The 27,269-nt window shown below is 52.4% G+C and overlaps 2 protein-coding genes across 3 annotated transcripts in view; one reads left to right on the forward strand and one right to left on the reverse strand.

Moving 5' to 3' along the window:
* Positions 1-22,093: 22,093 nt before the first annotated feature.
* On the reverse strand, positions 22,094-26,407 carry LOC116876974 (collagen alpha-1(I) chain-like). Its single transcript, XM_032873437.1, has 5 exons — positions 26,372-26,407; positions 25,751-26,114; positions 25,421-25,644; positions 24,968-25,275; positions 22,094-22,574 (listed from the first exon to the last, which is right to left on the reverse strand). Exons 1-5 carry the CDS (start codon positions 26,405-26,407, stop codon positions 22,094-22,096), a joined length of 1,413 nt encoding a protein of 470 aa, XP_032729328.1.
* Positions 22,586-27,269, forward strand: part of TRAPPC9 (trafficking protein particle complex 9) — a 509,775-nt gene continuing 505,091 nt past the window's right edge. Inside the window, exon 1 of one of the 2 annotated variants that reach the window (XM_032873479.1) lies at positions 22,586-22,753. The gene's annotated coding sequence lies outside the window, so the exon portion shown is untranslated. Of the gene's footprint in view, positions 22,754-25,471; positions 25,589-27,269 lie in introns of those variants that run through there. The other variant, XM_032873478.1, reaches the window with a different exon arrangement.

Genomic DNA, 27,269 nt, shown 5'->3' on the forward strand with positions numbered 1-27,269 from the left:
TGATGCATGATTTATTTCTTTATTTTAAAGATTTTATTTATTTGACAGAGATCACAAGTAGGCAGAGAGAGTGGGAGAGAAGGAAGCAGGCTCCCCGCTGAGCAGGGAGCCCGATGCGGGGCTCGATTCCAGGACCCTGAGATCATGACCTGAGCCGAAGGCAGAGGTTTCACCCACTGAGCCACCCAGGCGCCCCTGATGCATGATTTAAAATTTGTTTTTTTGTGTTGGTTTGGTTTTTTTTTTTTTTGGTCATGGCAAATACGTCCCGTTGAAGCCATGGGTCGGTGGCACTGAGTGTGTTCATGCGCACCACCACCATCCTCCTTTTCCAGAACTTTCATCTTCCCGTCTTCCCCACTCCCAGCCCAGCACCCACCATTCTGCTTCATCTCTGTAACATATCCCCGGCACAGCGTGCTCTCGGCACCCTCGTGGGAAAATCACTCGTGCACAGAAGGGTTTACTGCTCAGCTCCATTCGAGGCCGTTGGTCTCTCTGTGCTGCGCCACGTCGTACGCGATGCCGCGGCCTTGTAGTGAGTGTTGGAACGAAGGGTGAGATCTCCAACTCCGTTCTTTTTAAGGAGTGTTTTGACTATTCAGAGTCCTTTGAGATTCCATATGAATTTTAGGTGCATTTTTCTATTTCTGCAGAAAATGTTGGCCTATGATATTACCTTTGGGTATGGGGAGCATGGAAGCAGGAGATCCGCTAGGAGGCACTTCAAGCAAGATACGATGGTGCTTCCAAATGTCTGGGTCGAGTTGGGTTGAGAGCAACCTGGAGGGACTTGGGGAGAGTTTGGATGGAGAAAGTAACAGCATTTAGTGCTGCCTTGGAGTTGGGTGAGGAAGAAAAGAGGAATCCAGGATGGCTCCTTGGTTGGAAGTTGGAGGAAATGGTGGTGCCCATCTCTGGAATGGGAAGAAGGGAGAAGGGGTGTCAGGAGTTCCTTTGAGGATGTGGGAAGTCCAAGATGGCTGGGGGACTGGCAGGCAGAAGAGAGGTCAGCTGCACTGTGGACATCCAAGTGTGGGGGACAGGGGTGACTGCAGAGCTGGGGAGAGACAGGCATGTCAGCACCAGGTGGGCAGAGCCCTGAGACTGGTCGGATGACCGGGGAAGAAGAGTAGTTGGGGAAGGAGGTTGGAGAAGCCAGTCTGCCACGTCACGCCACACGTGGAGTCAGGGGGAGGAGGAGGCAGCGAAGGCGGCCGTAAGCTGCGCTAGTCTCCTCCCTGCAGCTGAGGGCGTGCGCTCCCACACTCCTTCATGGGGGGCAGGGAGCTGGGGGGTAGCCTCTACAAGTCGAGGGGGGTCGGGTGCCCCCACCACCCCGTGTGACAGAAAGCCAGCGGCCACGCAGCATCCACACACCAACGCCGGTAAACTTGTGCGGCAGCGGCACCTGGGGAGACAGGTTGGCAGATCTTCAGCTGTTAAACTCATTCGATGTGACCTACCCAGCTCCACTCCCCACACTGAGCCAAAGAAGCAAATGCTTCTGCCCACACAGAACCTTGTCCTTGAGCGACCAGATCAGCTTCCTTCGTAGCGGCCTCAAGTGGACGGACTGGTAATCCGAGGACGCCCAGCCCTGCGATGGACCTCGCCAGGGAGAACTTCCGTACAGCAGCCTGGACCGTCTCCAAAGCGTTTATATTAAACCGAAGATCCAGACGCAGAAGAGTGTGTGACCCCGTCTGCATGGCTTCTAGATCAGGCCACGCTAATGTGCAGCCCCCGAGAACAGACCCTCGGGTGCTTGCTTGGCACAGGGGCGTGGGGGTAACACTCTGTGTCCTGACTGTGACGGGTGCTCACAAGGCTGTGTGTGTGTAAAGACACATTCGACTGGACGCTTGAAACGAATGCCTTTTGTCGCACGAAGTTCCTGCGTGATGCCCTGATCTGAAGGGAAGGCACCGGCCTTGCTGTTTCTGGAGCCAGTGGGGTGAGGGGTGGGATCCAGGGTAGGGGCAGACAGGGCGCCGCGGACGGTGGGAAGGGTCCTGCAGGAAACGTGCAGGGGCTGGGAAGCCCCTGGTGAGGGAGCCCTGAGGAGCACCGCGTGGAGGAGGGGGAGCTTCCCGGAAGAGCTGACATCTGACCTGGCACTTAACCATCATCATCACAAGTCATTCTTTTCTTGTTACCAAAGCAACACTTCTCAAGTATAGAGAAAAAAGAGAAAGCAGACATGTACAAGGAGGATGAAGAGCCCCCCGCCCCTGGGGGGTGCGCCCCTCCCGACATCGCTTACAGAGCTGGCCTTTGAGACAAGCGGGAGTTCATAGTCACGCAGAGAGGGAAGGGCATTCTGGGCCGAAGGAACAGCCTCCACAAAGGTGGGGGGCTGTCGAAGTCAGCTCCGTTAGGCTGATCAAACTGGGGAGCGCCAGCTTTGGGGAGACAGACCCCAGTCAGCTGTGACTGCAGCAGCGAAGAAAGAGAGGCCACGACCTGAATTCTCCCATGCACGATGTGGGGAGGTGGGGCGGAGATGGGAAGGGGAGTGGGACCCAGCTCTGGTGGACGAATTGCACCGTTGTCCCCATGGATGCGTGCCCTCCAGCTCACAGAATTTAGCTCTTTGATGCCCAAACCAGAAAACTCTTAACTCCACCCATCAGTGATGAGGTTTAGAAATAAATGGAGAAGGATTAGGTCCCCCAGGGCGTTCATGTGTGGCCCACATGGCCAGACGCGTCTCCAGGCCGTGTCCGCTAAATGTCTCCTAGTCACTGACACCCTGGTTGTCTTTCCCTGCTGGTGCCCATTACAGTGAATCCCTTTTTGTGTGTGTATGTTTTTTTAAGCTGAGATTATTCTTTTTTTTTTTCCCTAAGATTTTATTTATTTATTCGACAGAGCAAGAGAGCACAGGCAGCGGGGCAAGCAGCAGAGGGAGAGGGAGAAGCAGGCTCCCAGCTGAGCAGGGAGCCTGATGCGGGACTCGATTCCAGGACGCTGGGATCATGATCTGAGCCGAAGGCAGAAGCTCCTCCATCTGAGCCATCCAGGCTGTTTTGTGTTTCTAATCAGAACCGGGCCCTTGCCTGGGTCTGGGTTAATGGCAGGCTGGAAACCAGGAGTGGCTTGGGAGGGGTAGGATCTGGGGACCCGGGGGAGAGGTGTGTGGGAGCCTGGGATCTGTCCCTGCTGAGAGCCCGAGGGCGGAGGGCGCTGATGTTCTCCAGTGAGGACCGGAGAGCACTTACTTCAGGCGTGGACACACCAGCTGCAGACCTTCCCAGAGCCCTCACTCGCAGAGTCCCAGAGTCCGGATGCCTATACACTCAGGACCCTCAGGCAAGGGCCAGCCCTCCCCTCCCTACCTCCACAAGTGACGTCCAGGAGCACTCTCTGTCCCTTTGGCTCACTGGGGCGCTCGGGGTCATCAGTGCCCAGCTGGGTTTGTGGGTCTGTGTGGCGTCAGGCAGTGTGCTTTGGTCTCTGGGCACCCGCTTCCCGTCCCTATCCCAAGAACAGCTCCGAGGTGGCTGGCGTGAGGGTCCAGCAAGCCATCGTGAAAAGGCACCCACCCAACGCTGGGCTCAGAACACACCATAGATAAATGTCCATCCGGTCACGAATTGTGCATCCCGAGAAAGCAGCTCTCTGCTCCGTGTCCTCGGTTTACGCCGTCTGAGCCAGACTGATTATTAACAAACGCCTGCTTCCCTCCAGCTGTCCTGGCGTGGGTGACAGGTGATGTTACCCCTTGAGCCAGCCGTCTCTATCCTTCTCATCTGGGCAGGAAAAAGGAGCAATTTGAGCGTGTGTTCTAAGTCATTTTGCAGCCTGGGGAGCTGGGAGTGAGCAAGCAGCCCGGGGTAATAGAAGACTAAGAGGAGACCCCAGCCCGAGCCCCCCCAGATTCCAGACAGGATTCTGGCCTAGACCCGTTCACTTAGAATGCGTGCAAGTTGGGTTTACCTTTCTTTATGACAAGATGCTTAACTGTTAGAGGAATTCTTGCTTTTAGGTTTTTTTTTTTTTCTTTTTGTAAACAGGTCTCTCTGGGGACTCTCGTACCTTGATTTCAATCAACAAATAAATGCTCAGGTAACTACAGTTAACACAGCGAGTGCTTTTAGGAAAAGCCGATCAGGAGCAGAGAGGGCCAGGTCACTGGCTTAGAGTCCAGGGTGGGTGCGGGGGGGCATGTTGGTTCCCAGAGGCCATGTCATCAGGCCTCCCCATCCCCCAGAATGATCCAAAAGAAGCTTGAGTCCCCACCCTAGAGCGTGGGGGGCCCTGAAAATGCTGTACACCTCCTTTTGGTTTGTAATCACGTCCGCTCAGCGCGGTCCCCCTGGTGGGAGCCTCTGCCTGTCTGAAGCCTTTTGGGGATTGTCAGGGTGTCTGCTTAACGCAGCCTTCCTCCCGCAGTGGCTGGCCCGGCTGGGCTCCCGCACGGGGCTGCACTGACGTCCCGGGAGACCCCTTGGCATACGCATGGAAGGCCTTAAAAGACTTTTGCCTTTGATCTGGGAACTCTGCCTCTGGTACCTTCTCTGAGGAGATCGTCTGAAATTTGGAAGGAGCATTCTGCTTATGTGCAAAGACACTCGGAACAGTCTTACTTATAGCAGTGATGGGAGGAACAGTTCAACTCTTGAACGACAGGCGTTTGTGTGTTAAGTGACAGTGGTGTGGCCTTGATGGGGGTCTCGTGTCATGGTTATACACAGAGACACACGAACACAGAATGTGGAACGTGTGTCCCCAGGTCCCCACTGCCTGACCCCCACTAGCTCCTGTCCTTGGTCCGGTCAGTTTTGGGTTAGGGTATGGGAGGGGAGGAGAGCGAGGGATTCCTAATGTCGGGAATGAGAAGTGCGCCCAGCCAGAAGACGCGCTCACAGCAGCGGTGGGACCGCTGCTCCCGTTAGCGGGGACTCGGGGTCCGTGGCCGTAGGTGCCGAGTGCTTACAACCACACCAACTGGGAACCTGGGCTAAAGTCTGGGAAAGCTTTTGGGAAATAATTTCTCACGGCTATCTCAGGTTTCCACGTGAATTCGGCATCAAGGAATATTACAGAATCAACAAGAGATATCAAAGTGTCCTTTTTTTTTTAAAGATTTTATTTATTTACTTGACAGAGTATGAAGGAGAGGGAGAAGCAGAGTCCCCACTGGGCAAGGAGCCCGATGCGGGGCTCGATCCCAGGACTCCGGGATCAGGCTCTGAGCCCAAGGCAGACGATTAACGACTGAGCCACCTAGGCGCCCCTATCTAAGTGTCTTTAAATAGAAACACACATGAAACAGAGTTGTTTATCGTCCAGCTGACGAAAATGTCGTGATCAGGGGCTTATAGCAAACTCACCACATACAACCTGGGAACACAGGTTCAGTGTTTAATTCAGCGTCTGCAGTGACTCTAATAACCGCCACCCAACCCGAGCATCAGCTGCATTATCAATGAGATGAGAAGGCCGTCCTCCCTTCTGCCTGGACTCATGGCCTTCTGTGAAACGGTGACATCTGGTCCTCCTGACCTTGGATCACAGCCCCTCGGCGGTCCTGCAGTCCTTCTGGGCTGGCTGCCGGCACCTTGGGGACATTCCTTACCTTTGTTGAGCCTCTGCTGCCTCACCTGTAAAATGAGAATAAGGTAGACTTGGAGGTGAGACCGTGGCGGGCCCCCGCCCCAGGGCCCGGCACTGACCGCGTGCTGGTGTTGCTCTCCCTGCCACCGAGCTACCTCCAGCAGTGGTCAACTGGTCAGTCCTCCCGTGCCGGTTCTGTTCAGGGTGAGACGGGCTCAGAGCAGCCTTGGGGCTCACACAGAGTCAGGTCGTGAAGCAGAGGGGCTCCGTGCTGGCTCAGACAGAGAGCCTGAGACTCTCGATCTCAGGGTCATGAGTTCAAGTCCCTCACTGGGTGAGGAGACTCCTTAAAAAAAAAAAAATGGGAGTACCTGGGTGGTGCAGTCCGTTGAGAATCAAACTCTTGGTTTCGGCTTGACTCAAGACCTCGGGGTCATGGGATCGAGTCCCACGTTGGGCTCAGCACTCAGTGTGGAGGCTCTTTGGGATTCTCGATGCCTCTCCCTCTGCCCCTCCAGCTTGTGCCCACGCACGCTCTCTCTCTCATGAATAAATAAATCTTTTAAAAAAGCGGCGCTTGAGGGGGCCGCTCCTGGTTAAGTGTCTCAGTCGGTGAAGCATCTGCCTTGGGCTCTGGTCATGATCTCAGGGTCCCGGGATCGAACCCCGCATCAGGCTCCCTGCTCAGTGGGGAGCCTGCTTCCCCCTCTCCCTCCCCTCGTGTGTTCCCTGTCTCACTCTCTGTCTCATATACATAATTAAAATCCTAAAAAAAAAAAAAAGAAAGAAAGAAAGACAGAGAACAGAAGAGGCAGAGATAAGATGCAGATTCTGGGCCGGCTGACGTCAGAGACCGACTTCTTTCTTCTGCAGGTCCTGTGTGGCTTAGTCCTCCTGGCCCTTTCTGCACCTGTTTCAGACCCTTAACAAGCCCTGTTCTGTTTGCCTTGGTCGCTGGTCCCCGCGTGGCCGAGCCCTTCTTCCCCTAGCTGCAGCCATAGACCCACCGCCTTTACTGGAAGCTTCGGAAATAACTATTTCCCGTATCCCCTCCACGACGTCCGTGTTCATGCTCATGAGTTCCCTCCCCGGAGTTTACCCTGGGCAGGTTTGGTTTGTGTGTTTTCTTGTTCTTTGTCCAGCCCAGCACCCTGCACTTCTGTTTGCTCTGAAAGCATCTGGCTCGTTTCAATGATTGCTCCTTGTTTATAGACCAGTAGAAGGACATACATTGAATTCGTGGTTGCGCGTTACAGTGCAATTATGGAATATTTTTCTTCTTTCCCTCATTTTTAGATTTCTTGCAACGTATTTAAAAAAAAAAAAAATGACAGCGTGCCTGGGTGGCACAGTCTCTCGGTTTCAGCTCTTGGTTCCAGACTCTTGGTTTCAGCTCAGGTGATGATTTTGGAGTCATGGGATCGAGACCCGAGTCAGGCTTTGTGCTCAGCATGGAGTCTCCCTGGGATTCGCTCTCCCTCTCCCTCTGCCCTTCCCCACTCATGGGCACTCTCTGCACCCCCACCACGTAAAATAAATAAATAAATCTTTAAAAAAATAGATGGCTAAAATGTCAACCCTCACTCATTGATGTATTGACTTCTTGGCCATCCCATGTCAGCAGGTCCCTTAGCCATCCAGGCGCATGTTGTGTTTGAAACACAACACCTGTGATCCCTTCTAACCCATGCCTGTGTCCGAGGGAGGGAATAGTACTCTGACACTTTATCCCACTTCAACCTTTGGCAAGTACAAGTACATCAGCCTCATGTTCTGGAAAGCAGTGACCATTGCTTGTTCGTGAGCTTGGCATGGGCCCTGACACGTAGTAGGTGCTCAGCAAATGTTCAGAGAAGGAGAGCAGCTCACTTAGTCAAGATGTAGTTCCCCTGGGGAATGGATTTAAGGCTCCTCCACAGTTTATTTCAAGGGATCCAAATAGAGATCAGAGAAATAAGGCTTTAAAGTTGATGAAAAAATGTCTTTTGATTGGGGCGCCTGGATGGCTCAGTGGGTTAAGCCTCTGCCTTCGGCTCAGGTCATGATCCCAGCGTCCTGGGATCAAGTTCCACATCGGGCCCCTTGCTCAGCGGGGAGCCTGCTTCTCCCTCTGCCTTTGCCTGACATTCTGTCCGCCTGTGCTCACTCTCTCTAACAAATAAATAAATCTTTAAAAAAAATGTCTTTTGGTCAGCAGTAGGGGGAAACGCCATGGCCACAAGGCCAAAGAACACTCTTCTCTCAGTGCTTTAAATCGATCCACCCAGGGCTCCACTCGGAAACCATCTCCTCCCGTCTTATGGATCAACTATGTGCCTTTTAGTGAGAGCTCCCACATTACCCAGGCAGGAGAACATGGAGTTCTGGCTTTGCTACGAACTTTCCATGGAAATACATTTTTTTGAGTGTTCTCTCCTGAATCTATACTGAAGGTATTGACTAAAGGAGATTCACTTCAGGAGCGAGAAAATAAGGGCATAAATTCGCCTGAACCAGCCCCGCTGCTCTAGGAGTGTGAACAATTACGCAGATATCTGGAGGTGGGCGTCCACACGACTTGCCTGCTGGTTCTCCTTCACAGCATGCGGTTGGCTGAATTATGACCCCTGAAGATGTTCCTGACACAACCCCAGAAACCCATGAACATGTTAGGGTGTGTGGCAAAGGGGAATTAAGGTTGCAGATTAAATTAGGTTGCTAATCACTGGACGTTGACATAGGGAGATTATCCAATATTATCTGATGTGCCTAGTGTTATCTCCAGGGTCCTTAAAAGTGCAAGTGGGACTCAGAGTCAGAGTCATCAAAATCATAGACAGAAAGTAGAATGGTGTTTGCCGGGGGCTAAGGGGAAGGAGGTTTGGGGAGTTCATGTTTCATAAGTACAGAGTTTCAGTTTTGCGAGCCGAAGAGAGTTCTGGGAATGGATGATGGTGATGATGGCTTGACAGTGTGAATGGGCTTACTACCACTGAGCTGGACTTAGAAATGGTTCTAGCCCAAACACTATTACATCATAGTTTTTTTTTAATTTTTTAAAAGATTTAATTTATATATTTGACAGATCACAAGCAGGCAGAGAGAGAGGCAGGCTCCCTGCTGAGCAGAGAGCCCGACATGGGGCTCGATCCCAGGACCCTGAGATGAAGGCAGAGGCCCAACCCACTGAGACACCCAGGCGCCCCTCTATCGTAGTTTTTAAAATGGTATATTTTATTTATGTGAATTATATCTCAATTTAAAAAAAAAGAAGTGTGAGACTAAACAACCCCTTTTTTCTGCCTCTGGGTTTGACATATGGTGGTGTGATGCCTGGAGCCACTGCAACTATCTTGGAGTCATGAGGGGCACTGGACACACAGAGGGCAACCAAGCACTAAGACTGCAAGCCCCAGGGCCCTCGATGACAATGATGAGCCCCTGAAATAACGGACTTCCTCCTGACTTCTTGTAATGTGATGTAGTCCATGTCCTGATTGCCAAAGCTGGTCAACAATCTTTCTGTTCCTTGCAGCCCAGAGCCTCCCTCCAAAAGCCCTGAGCACACTGTATACTATCTATGGTCTCTCATGCCAGATGAGCAAGTCTTATTTCCGACTGGCCTGGAGGAAAAGGTGCTCCTGATATGTCTTTTCCTCTCATGCTCTCTCCTTTCTTTGTGCACCGTGACATCCTGAGGTCAATGCCGCCTCTCTGGCTGTCCATTCTGGCCCCTCTGGGAGCCTGTGTTAGGACCCGCTGAGGCACTGGCCCCAGGGCATCAGAGTTGACCAAGTGCCTCTACCCCCTTCCCGGGAGCAAGCCCTGGGCCTGACTGCAGAGCCCACTCGGGCCCTGGCACGTGGCAGGTCCCCAGGAGTCGCTTATTGAGTGGACGAAGGAGGTGAGGGTAGCTTCGTTGAAGTGCGTGTGATGATGTCGAGTCTGCATCTGTCAGGAGTGGGCAATCCGGGCAGCAGTAGCAGCGAGCAGACCTACTGTGTGCAGGGGCCTTTCGCTCCCACAGATGTCTGAAGGAAGCATCCTAGCTGCATTTTACAGATGAGGCGGGAGGCTCGTGCCCATGGTGACACAGCCGCCAAGCAGACAGGCAGGATTCAGACACACTTCTCGCCGACTCTGAACTCTTTAAAAGAATACTAGTACTGGGGCACTGGGGGCGTGCAGTCCGTTAAGCAGCTGACTCTTGATTTCGGCTCAGGTCGTGATCTCAGGGTCGGGGAGTGAGTCCCTCTTCGGACGGACTCTGAGCTCAGTGGGGAGTCTGCTTGGGCTTCTGTCTCCTTCTGCCCCTCCTCCGACTCACGCTGTCCCTCTCTCTAAATTAAATAAGTGAATCTTTAAAAAAAAATGTTTAAGAGATTGCTAACAGCCACAGCGAACCCTTACGTGGGCCTCACTGTGTGCCACCGGCCCTGCTGACAGCTCTATGGGGCGCTATGTCAGCCAGAGAGCGGAACGTCCCCCAGCTGAATGGTGGCGTCCCGTGTGGGAAGTCCCAGTGTGGGAGGCGGGGGTCACTGCGGGCCACTGTGGGCCCCTGCCCCCAGGGTGCTCTGGCTCACCACACGGCGCCTCCCTCCCCCACTACTCCCAGCAGCAAGGCCAAGTGTACGGGCGGGATGGGCGGGACGTGGGGCGGAGGACAAGCGTCAGTCCCTAAAGTGGTTTCAGCCTCGCAGCTGCTCACATTTCAGGCCAGTGCTGGGGTTGGGGGGTTTGGGGGAGCTCTTTGCCTGCCCTCGGAGAGCTCCCAGGCTGGGGGAGGAGGCGGGGCTGCCCCCACCATGACAGGTACTCTGGGCACGTGAGCAAGGTCCCCTGAGAGTGGTGCTCAGGGCAGGGGGAGGAGTGTTCCAGAAAAAGGGACAGAATGGAGTGCGAAGTGGCCATCGGACAGTGGGGAGGACATGCTAATCCTCCACACCAGCCCCACCGGGAGGCTCTGGGGTGAGTGTGCCTAGACTCACACTAGCCTCTCTGGTCTTTGAAATCTGACAGACCCGGTTCTGCCTCTTACTAGGACTTTGTCAGTGGACGCACCACCTCCCTTCTCTGAGCTGTAGTTTCCTGGCGCTAAGTCCGGGGTAACCTGTCCACACAGGCCGGTGTGAGGATCGGGAGTAAACACGTCCAGCCCATCACGCGTTCCTAAGTGCCGGCTATGTGCTGTCACCGAGCCTGTTCTCCTGGGGGCTGGCGTTGGCGTGCTTCCTGCCCGTGGTGGGATGAACAGTGGCCCCAAGATGGAGGGCCCCATCCCAGAGGCTGTGGATATGCTCCCTCGCAGGGCAAAAGGGACTTTGCCGAGGGATCAACTCCCGCCTTGAGTTGGGGAGGTTATCCAGGTTTATCCAGGGGGCCCAGCACAGGCACGGGAGCCCATAAGTGAGGAAGAAGAAGCAAGCGTTGGAAAGGTTCGACAGCAGGGTAGGCAGGAGAGCTGGTGCAGTGGTAGGGACTCCATGCGGATTTCTGGCTTTGGGGATGGGACAGGAAGCCTCTGGAGTGGACCTGGACCCCTGGAGCAGCCAGCAAGGGAATAGGGTCTCAGCCCTAAACCTGCCAGGACCTGAATCCTGCCGGCAACTCTTTCCCTGGTCTGCTGGACTCGAGCATGACCCAACGGTAAGACGATAAATTTGAGTGGTTTTAAGCCTCTAACTTCGTGGCAGTTCATCACGGCTGCGATAGAGAAGAAGCACCGTCCGTGGGAGCCAGGGCTCTGTGCCCATCTCTGCCTTGAGCTGCTGCACGCGGCCCCGCCCGCCCGCCCTGCTCTCCCAAATCAGCTCGAGGACCATTTTCCACTGTCTCTAGCTGGAACATGGGCAGGACGGTGGAGCCTTGAAAAGGCCAAGCATTTTTGGCTTTGTGCCCAAATAAAGCTCTGGTTATGAGCGTACTTGCTTAAAAAGAAAAAAAAAAAGCCAAGTGCTGACCCACTTTTTCCTGACTGCTCTGGCTCAGACATGTCCCTCTAAAAGGAAATTTATTTCCAGCACATACTGTTCCCAGAGCTGACATCACCCACCTCAATTGGAAGGAGAAGTACTTAAGAGAGCTCTCAGGGCTGGCCCCCAACGTCTGATAACGGAACAGAAGTTCTGCAAAAAACTCGCTTTTTTTTCTTTGTTTTTTTGTTTTGTTTTGTTTTGTTTTGTTTTTTTAAACTGCATCAGCCTGGCCGTGGACGGGCTGGAAGTTTGGCATGAGTCAGACCCTCTAGGTGGGAGAAATGCCTCATGGTGTCTGGCCCACCGGGCAAGGTCCCTGGGTGACCCTGCAGCTCTCCTCTCCCCGGCCAGGCCCAGTCAGGGGAGAGCATGGACTTGGAAGCCAGCCAGCTTCTGCATCCGTATGGGCTCTCCTCTCACTCACGGGGAGACCTCGTGAGCAGCCTCAGTTCCTCCATCTGTCAAATGGGAGTTGTAACCGTTTCCTGTTGCTGGGGTAACAAGTCACCACCACTCAATTTCTTCAACAGGACAGATGTGTTCTCTTAAAGTTCTGGAAGACAGCAGTCCTGAAATCCAGTGGGGCTGGGTTCCCTCTGGAAGGTCTACAGGAGAATCCATTCTTTGCTTTTTCCGGCTTCTAGGGGTGTCTGCCTTCCTTGGCTTGAGGTCCCCTTCTCATCCTCACAGCAGGTAGTAGAGCAAACTTACTTGAAGCTTCAAGTCATATTCCCGGGGCACCTGGGAGGCACAGTCAGTTAAGCATCTGCCTCTTGGTTTCGGCTCAGGTCATGATCTCAAGGTCATGAGACTGAGCCCTGCGTCAGGCTCCCCATCCAGTGTGGAGTCTGCTTCAGATTCTCTCTCCCTCTCCCTCTGTCCCTCCTGCTTGCACTCTCTCTCTCTCAAATACATACATAAGTTTAAAAATAAAGTCATATTTCCGTTCCACTTCCTGCACCAGATTTTATTTATTTTTGACTGATCATCTGACCTAGTTCCTTTCGATAAAAATATCTAGGGGCACCTGGGTGGCTCAGTTGGTTGGGCAGCTGCCTTCAGCTCAGGTCATGGTCCCAGGGTCCTGGGATCGAGCCCCGCATCGAGCTCCCTGCTCAGCAGAGAGCCTGCTTCTCCCTCTCCCTCTGCCTGCTGCTCTGCTTACTTGTGCTCTCTGTCTCTCTGTCAAATAAATAAATAAAAATATTTCTTTAAAAAAACTACACAAATTGAAATAAAAAAGAAAGAAACTTCCGAAGCCCAGAAATTCTTAGAACTAGAATGTTTTTCTACTTTGTTGATTTATTGTTAAAGTTGCTATTGGCACACAATTGACCAAAACATCACAAATATATTATAAATTTTGAGAAACATTAAATTGACGTAAAAGTTTTATCAGAAATAAATCTCATAATAAAATAACTGTGTTAAAGTTATTTTATGAATCCATACTTTTCTTAAGTAAGCGCTAAGCCTAACATGGGGCTTGAACTCACAGACCCAAGGTCAAGAGTTGCACGCTCCACTGACTGAGCCAGACTGATGCCCCAAATATTTTTTGCTTGAATGAGAAAGACTGAACACCAGTCTTATCCCTCATTTTAGTTTTTCCGTGTAAATGTTGAGAAACAATACGTAGATGGTGCGTCCCTCTCGATTCTCCAGGCACCTACAACAAAAATCAATGCTGATGTAAGACCGAAAATCATTTGTAGTGCTTGATCGGCTAACAGCTCCGCAGGACTTTCTCCAGTTCTGTTGAAAAGAAAGTAACTTAAAGTAGTCAGTTTGCAAAATGATTTGTTACCCGGTCATCAAAATCATTCATGCACTCAATTTCCGGGCAGACTACCAAGAGTTCAAAATTTCAGGGCAGTGCTACCAAGAATTAGCAAGTGGCTCTTAAATATACTTATTACTCTTTGACTAAGAGACATCCTCTTTAACCCAGAATACTCAGAAGAAGCTGGGAAAATTGAAATATTGTTATTTCCAGCTCATCTTTGCCAAGTAAAAAAAAATAATGTTAATTTACAGTATCCAATAATATTTTGGGAAATGTCCATGAAACTAATGGTCTACGGATTCCGAAGAATGGCTATGAAAATTTTTATAAAGTTACATGTATCTACATATAACACTGAACGGTCAGAAGCAAAGTGAAAATTTTTTTCACAAAAAGAAACCTCTTCTTCACTGAAACCATGCAAAATATGCAAATGAGTTACAGTCTGAGCTGGGGAGGGGTAAAAATAACTCACAGACCCTTTCTCACTGCTGAGAACAGTAAAGACCAACAAAAGGCTTTGTCGAAAATTATTTTTCCCCGGCACACTTTTTACACATCTCAAAAGTTCTAATTGTAAAAAAGAATTATCCAACGCCTAGAAATGAGGCAGAAAGTTTACCATTTGCTTTTTCCAGCCTCTAGCAGCTCGAGTAGTGGAATTTGAAACTTTACTTGAGTTCTGAGGGCAAGCGTTCAATTCTAGAAATCTGGTAGAAATGCAGGATTCTTGGCAAACCAATGTTGTCTGGTAGAGATGCGAGTGGGAAGATTACAGTCCGAAACGTACGACTTTGTTTCGTATTCACTTTGCTGTCTTGTTTCTGTATTAATTCTTCCAGGGGGTTTATTTTTGCTTCTCCTTTTTGTATCCTTTTTTGGAGACAGTTTTACTAGTTGTTTCCTTCAGGAGCAGCGAAGTTTGATAAAGCTTCATTGTGCGTATTTGCTACCAGCTTTGACTGAGTACCTTATTACCTATAACAACATGTTCCCATTTTAAGTGTGGAATTCCAGGAGAGCCGGATTGAATGAACACACCTGCAGAGACGGCACAGAGCACAGACATTTCCGTGAACCCACAACGTCCCTGTGCTCCTTTCCAGTCAACTCTTGGCCGCAGGCAACACAGGGTCCTTCCGTGGCGGGACGGGAGATCGTCTTTTCTGGAGTCTCAAGTACACGAAGGCATTTGCTCCTCCATGTTGGACTTGCTCTCACCAGCACCCCGAGGACGGTCCCCAGCCCTGCAGCACAGATCGGTGCTTTGTTCCTTCCTAGTACTTTGTCGTGTCCCGTTTTCCTGTTACTTCCCATTTGTGACAGGAGTGAAGCCTCCGTTACCGTCCCAGACGGGGGTTTTTGCTCCTCTTCCTAAGAGGGGAACGACTGGATCCCACAGCAGGTGCACGTGCGGGGCATGGAAATGGCCAAACCTTATAGCGGAGGAGCCTTGGTAACACATTCTATTCCTGCTCAAAACATTTCTCTTGTTTGGGGGTCTGGGTGGCTTCGTTGGTTAAGCGTCTGCCTTTGGCTCTGGTCGTGATCCCAGGGTCTTGGCATGGAGTCTTGTAGGGGGCTCCTAGCTCAGCGGGGAGTCTGCTTCTCCCTCTCTCTGCAGCTCCCCATACTTGTGCATGCTCTCTCTCTGATAGAAAAAGAAAAAAAATCTTCAAAACGTTTCTTTTGTTAACCTTTTGCTGGTCTGATTTACGGTGCCCCAGACAAGGATCTAGAAAGGGGACAGATGGGTGTTTTTCCCTGACCCAGGCACGCCCGGGTGGCTGAGCCTGGGAACTTCCAGGCAACTTCGGGGGAGCTCTCCCCAGCTCTCACCTTCCCAGTCTCTGTCTCCTCAACAATAGTGAAGCTGTGGTCTGGGGGTGACCCCTCTGTGGGCACCCCAGGCAGGACGTGGGCGATCCCACTGAGCTCCTCCTCGTCTGCCTGCGCTCCCTGCTGCCCGAAGCGTTCTTACCTCCTCCCAGTTTTCTAGCTGTGGACGGGGGAAGGGTCCATCTGAATGCCGCTGTTCTCCCTGTATTTGCTTTTTGCTTCTTGAAAATTATACTTTTATATAACTGCTAGGTAGATACGGAGCTAAGGCCTGAGATTTTGCCAGGAAGTGTCGTCTCCACTTTGGACATTACCGAGTTTTTCTCTTGGCTCTTAGAGACTCTCCCTCGGGTGGGGTGGAGGTTCATTTCTCCCAGCACAGAGGTAGTCTCAGGGAATTCAATTTAAAGAAAGCGTGCATGCGGACATTGGGATTTTCAATGGGGAGACTGAGTCCCTTAAAACAAGGAGACGAGGCACAAATTTCTTAGTGTCTGTCATGTTGTAAGCACTCTGTAAGTGGTGGCTGTTACTAGCTCCGCATGATAAAGTGAGTGAGCTTTCCCTGAACGACTTTCTTTGGAGCGTGCTGCTTCCTCCCGTGAGGCCCCTGGGGTCTTTATGCTGTCCTTGCTGGCCCAGGGTTTCCGGTTCTAGCCTGCTCCCCTGGCCTCCAGCCCATATTCCAACATCATTGCATTTTACTCACCTAACAACCTTCCACCGAAGCCCTTACCCGTCCTGGTTCCTGTACTAGAGGCGAAACTCACAGACGCACGCGTGGGTCAGAGACTTGTCAACGACGGCACAGCAGGCTAGAGGGACCCCTGAAGACAGAGTCACTTCCTTTGCTTACAGAGTTGGAGTTGGGACAGCTGCAGAGGACAAAGGATTTGAGTCTTTTTTTTTTTTTTTTTAAAGATCTTATTTATTTATTTGACAGTCACACAGTGAGAGAGGGAACAGAAGCAGAGGGAGTGGGAGAGGGAGAAGCAGGCTTCTTGCCAAGCAGGGAGCCTGATGCTGGGCTCGATCCCAGCACCCTGGGACCATGACCTGAGTCAAAGACAGTGGCTTAACAACTGAGCCACCCAGTTGTTGGACTTGAATTCCGATTGGAAGAGGGAGTAGGAATTTGCCCAGTGGGCACAGTAGGGAACAGAAAGTATAGAATCTGCGCGAACCCAGAGGCGTGGGGGGAATGACATCCAGAAAACCGAACCAAGGGGTGAGGCTGGACGGGTATAGACCGGGAGCAATTTTTAAAAACCACCTTATTGAGATCTAAGTCACAAGGCACCCCAGGCACACATTTAAGAGGACCATCCGTCGGTTTGTAGTATGTGCAGCATTGCACGAAACCATGCGGAGCTGTTTTTGAAGCCCTTGTGAGGTCTTCTTGTAGGTGGCGCTCCTGGGGCTCCCTGAAGGGACTTTTGGGGGTTGTGTGGGTACATAAGGACTCACTAGGAGAAGCTGGGCAGCATTTGGGTCCGGGCAGAAAAGAAAAGCTAGAGCAGGGTTCCCCAGGATTGTGAAGGAGGGAAGGAGCCCTCCCCCCGACCCCAAGCTGCGGCTTCTGTAGCTGAGGCTGTGTCTTAACGTTCAGAGCAAAGGGGACACCAAGAGCGTGGCCCTGGACCAGGCTGAGCTCCCAGAAGTCCTCCCCTCCGGGAGCCTCGAGAAGCTTAACTGAGCCAGACAGCTTGTATGGGATGGATTTCTTACGCTGCCCCAGTGGTGATCTCGATGAGAAGATGATGGGAGGAAATTGTTCTGCATGTACAAACTGTTCTTCCCTTTCTCAGGCCATGGAACTAGCTGCTCTCCAAACCTGACTGTGCTTTCAAAAAATACACATTTTTAAGTCCACACCTCTGGTGTTCTCGTTCAGTACCTCTGAGTCAGCTCAGGAAATCACGGTGTATTTTTAACCGCTTGGACTTTCTTTGGAATTCTCTTTTTAATGATTTTTCAACAACTGCAAACTTAAGTTTCAAGTTCAGGGCGAGTCACTTATTCCTGAACCATTTTCGTGTAAGTGGTTGACCTGTTGTCCCGAGAACCCTAAAGAGGTTAGTGTATATTTTCCACAAACAAGGACATTCTCCTGTGTGACCACAAGACAGCCACCAACAAAAGGGCATTAACATTGATAACGTTAGTATCATCTGATCCTCAGACTGGCTCCAATCAAGTCACTACTGTTCCTTTTCTTCTTTTTTTAGCAAAGTGATCTTGTCCAGGATCATGTGTGACTTTATTTGTCCTGTTTATTCTTCTCTAATCTGGAATGGTTCCTCAGTCTGTCCTTGACTTGCAAGACCCCAGCACTTGCTTTCAAAGATCACAGGTCAGCTGTTTTTTGGAATATCCCTAATTTTGCCTAATCTGTTGTTTCTTCACGATTAAACCCAAGCCATGCGTCTTTGGCACAGAGACCGCAGAAGTCATGCTCTGCTCCTGACTATGCTCTATCAGCGGCTACATGATTTACATTCGTCCTGTTAGCCTTGAATCAGTTTGATCTGAATCCTCTTTTTAATTTTTCTTAAGTAATCTCTGCTCTTAATGTGGGGCTCAGACTTAGGACCCCAAGATTAAGAGTCACATGCTCTACTGACTGAGCCAGCCAGGAGCCCCTCCTCTTTTTTTTTTTTTTTAAATTGAGATATAATTGACATAGAACGTTGTGTAAGTTCAAGGTGTACAACCTGTTAACTGATTCACCTAGATATTGCAATAGGGTGCTACTGTTTTGTTAGCTGGCACATCCCATCCCCTGATGATCATTTCTTTTCTTTTTGTGGTGGGAACACTTATGATCTAGTTTCTCAGCAACTTTGAAGTATATAGTACAGCCCTGTCAACTATAATCAACTCATTCATCTTCTGATTGCATGTTTGTACCCTTTAACCGACACCTCTGCAATTTCACCCCGAGCCCCTGGTAACCACCATTCTGCTGTTTCTGCAAGTGATTGGACTTGTCTTTCTCTGCTTCAGAGAAAGAAGTAAAGAAATGGCAAAGGTATGGATAACGGAGGTTAAAATTACCCTTCCACTTGATCGAAGTGTTTTGAATAATTTGATCGGTGTTGTTGGAGTAACTCAGATAAATCCTGTATCAAGTTGTCAGAGAGCAGAGACAGAGCCTCAGTCTTTCCTTTAAAAATTAGCCTTCATGCTTAGGTCACCCGGGGGACGCAGCTGGTTAGGTGTCCGACTTTTGATTTTGGCTCAGGGTCGTGATGTCATGGTCCTGGGATAAAGCCCACCTTGGGCTCCGTGCTCAGTGCTCAGTGGGGAGTCTGCTTGGGATTCTCTCTCTTCCTCTTCCTCTTCCCGCTCACTTTTTTCTCTCAAATAAAAAATTTTTTTTTAAAGATTTTACTTATTTATTTGACAGAGAGAGATCACAAACTGGCAGAGAGGCCGGCAGACGGGGAGGGGGAAGCAGGCTTCCCGCTGAGCAGAAAGCCTGATGCAGGGCTCCATCCCAGGACCCTGAGACCATGACCTGAGCTGAAGACAGAGGCTTTAACCCTCTGAGCCACCCAGGTGCCCCTCAAATAAAAATTTCTTAAAAATAAATTAGCCTTAATGCTGTAATATTTAAGATATACAAAAGGTATAAAGAATACTATATCTTGAATTATAATAACGTGGTATATAATATAAAACATATATTTTTAACTGGGTTATTACATATTACTTTATATGTAACAAAAAAGTGCAAAATATATAATGTAATATAATATGAATTCTCAAACCATCTAGTACAAGAATTCAGCTAAATCTCTCGTGAGTTCTTCCCTAGCTTCCGTCTGTTCTGAATTTGCTCAGAACTGACTGACCCAGGCTTCCCTGACAAACTGACAAAATCCAAGGTTTGGGAGGCAATTTAAGGCAATTAGATCCTAACTCAGGCCAGACAAGGATTTTTTTTTTTTTTTTTGAGGCGCTACTAAGCTTATTCCGCCATCTGGCGGCCGCACATGGAATTGCAGTCACTCATGTTTCCCGCCCCCATCCCCACCTTCTCAGTAGTTTTCTTAAAAAAATTTTTTCAAGGCACCCGAATGGATGCTCATGGGATAGAAGAAATTATCAATTTCAATAAATTCTTACGAACCATCAAAAAAAATTTTTTCCCCCTGCAGCACCTGGGTGGCTCAGGAGGTTGGGCGTAGGACTCCTGGTCTTGCCTCCATGGTGATCTCCGAGTTTTGGGGTCGAGCCCCGCATTGGACTCTGTGCTCAGTGGTGGAGTCCTCTTGGGGTCCTCCCCTCTCCCTCTGTCCTTCCTCTTGTTCACCGGTACACACCCTCTCTCTCTCTAAATTAAATCTTAAAAAATAAATTTTTTCCTTAAACTTAATTTTGAAATGTACAATCTGAGAGGGGGCAGGGAAGCCATTGAGCCATTGAGTCTTCAGTGGGGTCCTAGGGGCACAGTTTAAGATATTTTTTAGGGGCACCTGGGTGGCTCAGTGGGTTAGGCATCTGCCTTCGGCTCAGGTCATGATCCTAGGGTCCTGGTCCATCCTGGCATCAGGCTCCTTGCTCAGCGGGTAGCCTGCTTCTCCCTCTGCCCCTCCCCCTGCTTGTGTTCCCTCTCTCGCTGTGTCTGTCAAATAAATAAAATCTTTAAAAAAATAATTTTTCAACAATGTAAAATCTGATTTTCTTAAGTTGGATATATTATAACTGATCCCTAAATCTCTGGTTTTACAAGTGACCACCATGCACTGGTGAAAACACTTAAGTATTAGTTGCTCACATTTATAACTTTTCAGTCTTCGATGTATGTAGTGTGTGTGTGTGTGTGTATGTATGACTCCAAAACTTACTGCTAATATATGAGAGGCGCTGATGTAGATGCTAGCACAAACAAGAATCATGTCAATGTCAAATTAACAGTGTTTCTAATTCTATTCTGTGAAGCAGGAAACCTCTTTATTAATCTATAAAAGAAAGGAGCCTAACAGAGTAAATAATACTTCTGATCACCTATTAGCTGCTAGATGATCACATCATTTATGAGAAAATGTCACAGTGCATTTGCATCGTTTGAAATATACTAAGTTAGTCATTACCAAGTTGTGTGATAATCATTCTTGAGATTCCTGTGGATGTTAAATTCACCGGTGAAAGTCTGGTGGGAAAAGGCTCATTATGTAATTTCAAAGTATCTTTTCACCAATTAGTCATTAATCACAGCAGAAGTAGTCATGGCTTTGCAGTGGAGAGATACAGCCGATTCCACCTTAGCCAAGTGGTCAAAGTTATCCCTTTGGGACAAGCCAACAGTATGTGCCCACTGACACAACACACGCACAGGGCTCAGCTTACATCGTTTCTATGGCATTCTGCAAAAAATACATAATTTGAATTTATTCATGAGAAAGGATTAGATGAGCTCAAATTGAGGAACATTCTAGAAGACAGCTGGCTTGTATTCTTCCAGCACATTACAAACATGAAAGAGGCTGAGAAACCGTTCCAGATAAAAGAACACTGAAAAAATGCAGGACAGCCGATGGCTCTGCGGGGTCCTGGATGGGGAAACGGCTCCCGAGCACACAGCTGGGGTCTACTTATACGCCAGCACACGACTGGGGCATACCGATACACCAGCATATGACTGCAGCATACTTGTGCACTAGCACACGATTGGGGTCTACTTATACACCAGCACACGACTGGGGTCTACTTATGCACCAGCACACGATTGGGGTATACTTATGCACCAGTACACGATTGGGTCATACTTATACCCCAGCACACAACTGGGGTCTACTTATGCACCAGCACACGATTGGGTCATACTTACACGCCAGCACACGACTGGGGCATACTTATGCACCAGCACACGACTGGGGTATACTTATGCACCAGCACACGACTAGGTCATAGTTATGCACCAGCACACGACTGGGATATACTTATGCGCCAGCACACGACTGGGGTATACCATGCACCTCTCCGTCCCTCCGGAGAAGACAGCACAGATCTGGGAAAAACGGAGGTCGCTGGCGAGGACCACGGGAGCCCTTCCACGGCCCATGCGGGTTCTCCGCGACGGCAGTGCCTCCAGCAGGGGTTCCCGAGGACCGGCTCTCCGCGGTGTTCCGACAGGAGAGCGCGGGGCCCTGCGCGGGGGGAGCGCACGGAGAGCTCCGGCCCCGGGGCAGAGCCGCGGCTCCCGGCGGGCGGGCTGTCCGAGGCTCCCCCCGGGCGCCGGGGCCCGCGTACTCCGGGCGGAATAACCGCGTGCCCCCACGGAAGGCCTCGGGTACCCTTCCGCCCGCGGCGCGCCGACCCGCGCGGGGACCCGGCAGCGGCCGACGCGCTAGCGACAGCAGGCGGGGCTCGGTTTCCAGGGCGACGGGAGCGGAATCGCGGGGCTCGCGCGCGTACGTCACTTCCGGCCACTTGTCACAGGCCCTCCCGCTCGCGGGGGCTTCCGAGCGGGAGCCGCTCTCCTCGGGGAGCGGGGCTGTCGCATGGGGCCGGGAGCAGCCGACCGGACTGTGTCCTGCGGGAGGAGCTGTGGCGGCGCGGGCGGGCCTGGCTCCCGTCGCCCACCGGAGGCTGTCAAAGGCGTCCCCCGGGACCGCGGCTGTAGGAAGCCCTGCCGCGGCCGGATCCGGAGCATGCGCACTCCCGGCGGCGCGGGCTCGGGGAATCCACTGCTCCGGGATTTCCGCGCAGCCGGTGGGAGAGCGGAGGGGCGCGCTGGGGGCGTGGCGGAGGGGGGCGCGGTGAGCGAACGGAGGCGTTGATTGGTCCGTTGGGAGCCCCGCGGGGAGCCGCTGTTCGCGGCGGCGGGCTCTGCGGCTCATTCACTCGCTCATTCACAGAACCGGTCGATCCGTTCGGCCTTCCCGGGGGCGCGCGAGTCCGCGCGGGGGCGGGGCCCGGGGGCCCAGGACCCGGCTGGCCCCTAGCGCTGTCTCCCCGCTTCCGGCGCCACCTCGCGCCTCTCCCCTGCACTCGTACTCTGGGAGGCGACGGCCGCCCCGCCCCCCGCAGGGACCTCGCCCGAGAGCTCCTGCCCCGGGGGCCGCGGTTGCGCTCGGCAGGGCCCGAGCCGGGAGCCTCGTCGGTCGCGGACGCTCCCGGGTCCTCGCGGGGGCTGTGAGGCCTGGAAGGAGCTTCGGGGCTTCCCCGGTGTGGGGCCCCGGCTTTGCCCCGCGTTGGCTCCCGCGACTTCGGCCTTCCGGGGCGCCGCCGGGGCCCAGCGCGGGCCGAGGCGGTTCTCCGCTGAGTCGAGGCTGAGCGACTCTGAGGGGAAGGAGTTCGTCGACCCAGACCAGAGTTTCGGCTCCCGCTGCGGACCCCGTGCAGCCGGCCCGCCGGGGTGGGACAGGCTCGTGCGCGCCCGTCGTTCCACACTCGGCAGGGGGATGTCACTGCTCCGTCCCCTCGAATAGGACGACCGATGCGATAAGGCCCTTACGAGACTAAATGAGACCTTTGTGACAAGCGCGGTGCACGTTACCTGCCAGGTGAGTGGACGCTACCGCGACTGTGTTGTTTTGAGGGACTGGACTTGAGAGACCCGCTCAGGTGGTTGGTTTTTCGCGCCGCTAAACACACGCAGGTAAGTGAGTGAGTCCCTCCCTCGGCTTGGGCGCGCGAAAACCTGCGGACACAGGGCGCGAGTGTTGGAGCGGACTGCGGGGCAGGAGAGAGCCCCCCGCGCGGGAAGGAGTCGGAGACCCTCCGTAATACCGTTGGGGGCTCATGATGGGCTTTGCCCAAAGTGCCCCAAATGTCACCCAACCAGAACAATTTTAGTCAAGACAACAGGCATGATCTGGGACTGTTCCAGGTCAATCAAGATCTAGGGTCACCCTATCCCAAAGCTGTATGAGTAGCACGTGACGTCATTAAAGTGGAACTTCAGTCTGTCTCACTGTGTCTCAAAATGTTTTCTCCCGCTTGATTGTGTTGAGTCCTGGTGACAGCCTCATGAAGTGATGATCCCCATTCTACAGATGAAGACACTGAGGTTGTGTCGTTGGTGAGGGACGGGGTGGGTGCTTTGACTGCACTTTGTGACTCATGTTTCAGTGACAGATCTCAACTCCACAAAGTCTCCGGGGCATTGGTTCTCATCTTTGGGACTCCATGAGTTGATGATTCAGGGAAGCCTCAGATTCTGCCTCGTTTTACTGGCGAACTTTCTTTTTAAAGGATTTATTTCTTTGCAATCTCTACACCCAATGTGGGGCCAGAACTCATGATGCCAAGATCAAGAGTCACATGCTCCACGGACTGGGCCCGCCAAGTGCCCCAACTGGAGAACTTTCTATTAGAGCTCTGTATCACCAAACTTTCCACCCCCTTTAGGACTCTTGTAGAGGATCTGGTGTGGGTGGGAGGTGGGACCTGATTATTTTAGAGGTTCCTTCCAATCCAACTTGAAGTGTCTACAAACTCCTTGAGAGCAGGTTTTGCTATATTCTTTGAATTCTGCACATTCAGGTGAGATGCGCAGGAAATGTTAAAGCTATGAAAGGTGTAACTCCAGGAGCCAGACAGCCCAGGGTGCCCCCTTAGGTCAGTTTAATGTGAGCCCCTACCTTCTCTGAGCCTCAGTCTTCAAACTGATAAAAATGCAGGATAGTCTCTCTCTCTCACACAGATTTGCTGGAACCATAATTTGCTGTCAGTGAGCACATTGTAAACAGAAACATTGTACTAAAATAGCAATGTTTCCTTTTGCCAGCTTTCAATATTGCTTTCTAAATTGCTTGCTTTATCCATTTACAAAGAGACTAGGGACAGAGAAGGACTATGGAAAGAGCACAGGCCATGGCATCAGACAACCCTGGATCTGAATCCCTAAATGACAAAAGCCAATTGTGCAACCCCAGCCAAGTGGTGTGTCCTTTCCCGACTGCAGCGCTAAGAATAGTACCTTGCATGGAACTTAGGAAGACAGAGGGAGCTACATAGTGGAGCTCTGTTCCCCGCACACAGACCTCCATCAAGGGTGGCTCTTGTAATGTCTGTTTTCTCTGTCAATCTGCATTCTTAATGGCACAGAGCAGCCCCCATGGGCATCCTTTTGTGGTGTGTTGGAGGCACTCTCTCTCAGCGTCTGGGGACCTCTGTTGAAAACACTTCCCGGCTCTCTGGCATGCTAGAAATCGGCTTCCCTTGCTTTGCCCTGAAGATGTGTTCTGCTTGTAACTCATTCCTACTCTTTGGAAAACAGTTCAGTAAAAAACTGGTTTTCCAGTGACTCTGGGCAGGGATGAGGGATAGCATATTATTTTGTTAAAAAATATGAATGAATATTTTTGTTAAAAATATGAATATTTTGCTAAAAAATATGAATAATAAAGTAAGTCATAAAACAGCACTGGCCCTTAGCAAAGAGTCAATAAATGCTTGCCGGCTGACAGCAAAGATGATGGCCCGTTTCTTTCGTGTCTGCTGTATTTGGTGAGGGGACGATTCTTGTCTTCCAGGACATTAATTTTTTTTTTTTTTTTTTTAGAGTAGGTTCCATGATCAACGGTGTGCCTTGAACTCGGGACCCCCAATCAGGCGCCCCTGAAAACATTTTTTATTTGAAACAACAACAACAAAACAACAAAGCTACACAAGGAAAGCGCCTTCCCCCGCCATCCCCTTCCCTCAGCCCTTTCTGGAGGTGACGCTATTGACAATGTCCTTTCCAAATCTTCTCCAATGTGCTGTGACGCTCTGAGGTCCGCACGTGAATTCCGCTTTACGCACTCATTTTTAACACAGAAGTTGAAATCCCAAAGTGGCTTCTGGTCTCGGGAATAGCGGCTCCCACCCGCTCTGTGCTGGGCCGCTGCGCTCCGCGCCGGGAGCGGCTCCAGCCGGGAGACCTGGGGACCCGGCTGCGGCGCCCCCTTCCCGCCCCAGCGCCCAGGGCTGCGCGGATAGCGCGCGCAGGAGGCTCGCCCGGTGTGCAGAAGGGGCCCTCGTCCAGCTACGGTAGTTCTCCACGCTAGTGCCCGCGGGGGCTTGGTCTCCCGGGCGCAGGGGCCCGCCGGGCGTGGGGGCAGTCGCTCCGCAGGGGTCTCGCCGGCCGCCCCCAGCGCCCCCGCCCGCAGAGTTGCGGAAATCCGAGCTGCGCGCCTGGAGGGTTAGAAAGCGGCGGGGAGACCGGGCCCCTCCCTCAGCGCGCGCCCCTCTCTCCTTGCGCGCGGCTCCTCCCTCCCCTCCCAGCCCTCCTCTCCGCTCCCCTCCCCTGGCGTCCCGCTCCCCGCGTCCCTCCCAAAACCCGGAGCGGATTGCCGGCCCGGACCGCCCCGAGCATGCGCAGGAGGGTGCCGGCGCGGCCGCGGGTCGGAAGCGCCGGCTCGGAGTAGGGGGAGCGGTCGCAGAGGCTGCTCCGCCCCGCCGCCCGCCAGGCCGTTGGCTCCCGCTCCGGGCCCGGGCCGCCGGCTGCGTAAGTGCGAGGTGGGGGGACTGCGGGCCGGGGGTCGCCGGCGGCGGGAGGGCTGCCTGTGTGTGGCGGCGAGCGAGGGCGCGAGTCAGCGCGCACCTGCCAGGGCCGGGTCCCTTTCACTCCCACCCCGGCCCGGGAGCCTGCCCGGCGCCCGCTGCTCACCCGTGCGGGGCCGTGCCGGCACCTGCCGTCCTGGGGCCCCGGCCTTGCTCCCCGCGGCGCGCGGCGGCGGCCCCTCCCCATTCCGCTGCCGCGTCCCGACCCCTGGGCCGCATGGGGTCGAGGGGCCCCCGGCGCGCGCTGGTCTCCCCGCAGGGCGGCCCGGCCGGCCCGGGGCTACCGTCCTGTCCCGGTCATCCTCGCTCTCCTCCGGGTCGAGAGTGCCTGAGATCCAGCTCGGCGGCCCCAGGCGCCGGGTGCGGGGATGGGAGCCTCCGTGGTCAGCCCCGTCTGAGCCGCGGGCGCCGGGGGAACGGAGAGAGCCCGCGCTGCGCTTGTGGCCGCCTCCCCTCGCGGTCCGCGCGCGCTGCCCGGGCCGCCGCACATGCCTTCTGACCTATACCCTCTGCTCGTTGGATCCCGGGCTTTTACAGCGACAGGGACTAAAATGTGGACCGCAGGGCTGGCCTTCGTTCCCAGTGAGACCAGGGCGGGGTGGGACAGGCTCCGTGCATCGGCGCCCCTCCCCCGACTCTAAACTAGTGACTGTCAGTGTTTGAGAAACAGTGACCGCTACTTCCTCGTCCAGCCCAGCTAGTACTTGTTAAGGTGAAAGGACCGCACTCCGGCCCGAGGTGGGAGATCCAGGAGTCTCGCCATACTCGAGATCCGGCAAGCCTGTGTGCGTGTTTTTCTTAAACCGTGTGGCAGAATAGTAGTGGAGAGGGACCAACGGTTGTCAAGAAATGTTTTTTAAAAATAACTGCTTTATTGAGATAGCATTCACAACCACAGAAAACACCCATTTAGAATGTAGGGTGCCGTGGCTTCAGTACACCCACCGTCGGGGCCATCCCCGTGCCAGCACGGTTTACCACTCCAAAAGAAACTCCACACCGGTTGGCAGTCCCGTCTTACTCTGTCCTGTAGCCCCCACAGCCGCTCATTTACTTTCTGCCTCCAGGGGTGTACGTGCTGTGGGCATTTCATGTAAACGGAACCTCACTCTGTGCGGCCTCTGGTGACTCCCTCCTTTCCCTGAGCATCGTGTTTGCAAGTTTCCTCCAGGCAGCGGTAGGATCAGTACTTTGTTCCCTGTTAGGGCTGAGCCATGTTCTCCGGTTGCATGGACCACATTTTGTGGTTCATTAGTGGACGGGCGATGGTGTTACCGTTCGTGGGAATGGAAAGAGCTATGGATATCTATGAATATCTGCAGACACATTTTGCGTGGACATGTGTTTTCAAACCTCTTCGGTGGGTAACTAGGAGTAGAATTGCTATTTTTATGGTACCCCTGCATTTAACTTTTGAGGGAGCTGCCATGTTGAAGAAACATGTTTTTGATTTTTTAAACCATTTTATTTTTTTATTTGAGAGGGGAGAGAGAGAGATAGAGAGAGAGATGGGGGGACGAAGGGAGGGCAGAGGGAGTGGGAGAACAGGCTCTTAGCTGAGCAGGGAGCCTAAAGAGGGCTCAGTCCCAGGACCCCGAGATCATGACCTGAGCCACAGGCAGACC

This window comes from Lontra canadensis, unplaced genomic scaffold (genome assembly GCF_010015895.1).
Source record: "Lontra canadensis isolate GAN:19392208 unplaced genomic scaffold, GSC_riverotter_1.0 scaffold49, whole genome shotgun sequence".
Classification (NCBI taxonomy): Eukaryota; Metazoa; Chordata; class Mammalia; order Carnivora; family Mustelidae; genus Lontra; species Lontra canadensis.

What these genes read in the sequence shown, in the direction of transcription:
- LOC116876974 (XM_032873437.1), bottom strand. Translation starts at nt 26,407, where the DNA reads ATGGCGAGACTCCTGGATCTCCCACCTCGGGCCGGA. An exon ending in GGGCCGGCAATCCGCTCCGG is followed by an intron (nt 25,276 to 25,420) that starts GTTTTGGGAGGG and finishes CTAACCCTCCAG; the next exon opens with GCGCGCAGCTCGGATTTCCG. An exon ending in AGCGGCCCAGCACAGAGCGG is followed by an intron (nt 22,575 to 24,967) that starts GTGGGAGCCGCT and finishes GTCCTATTCGAG; the next exon opens with GGGACGGAGCAGTGACATCC.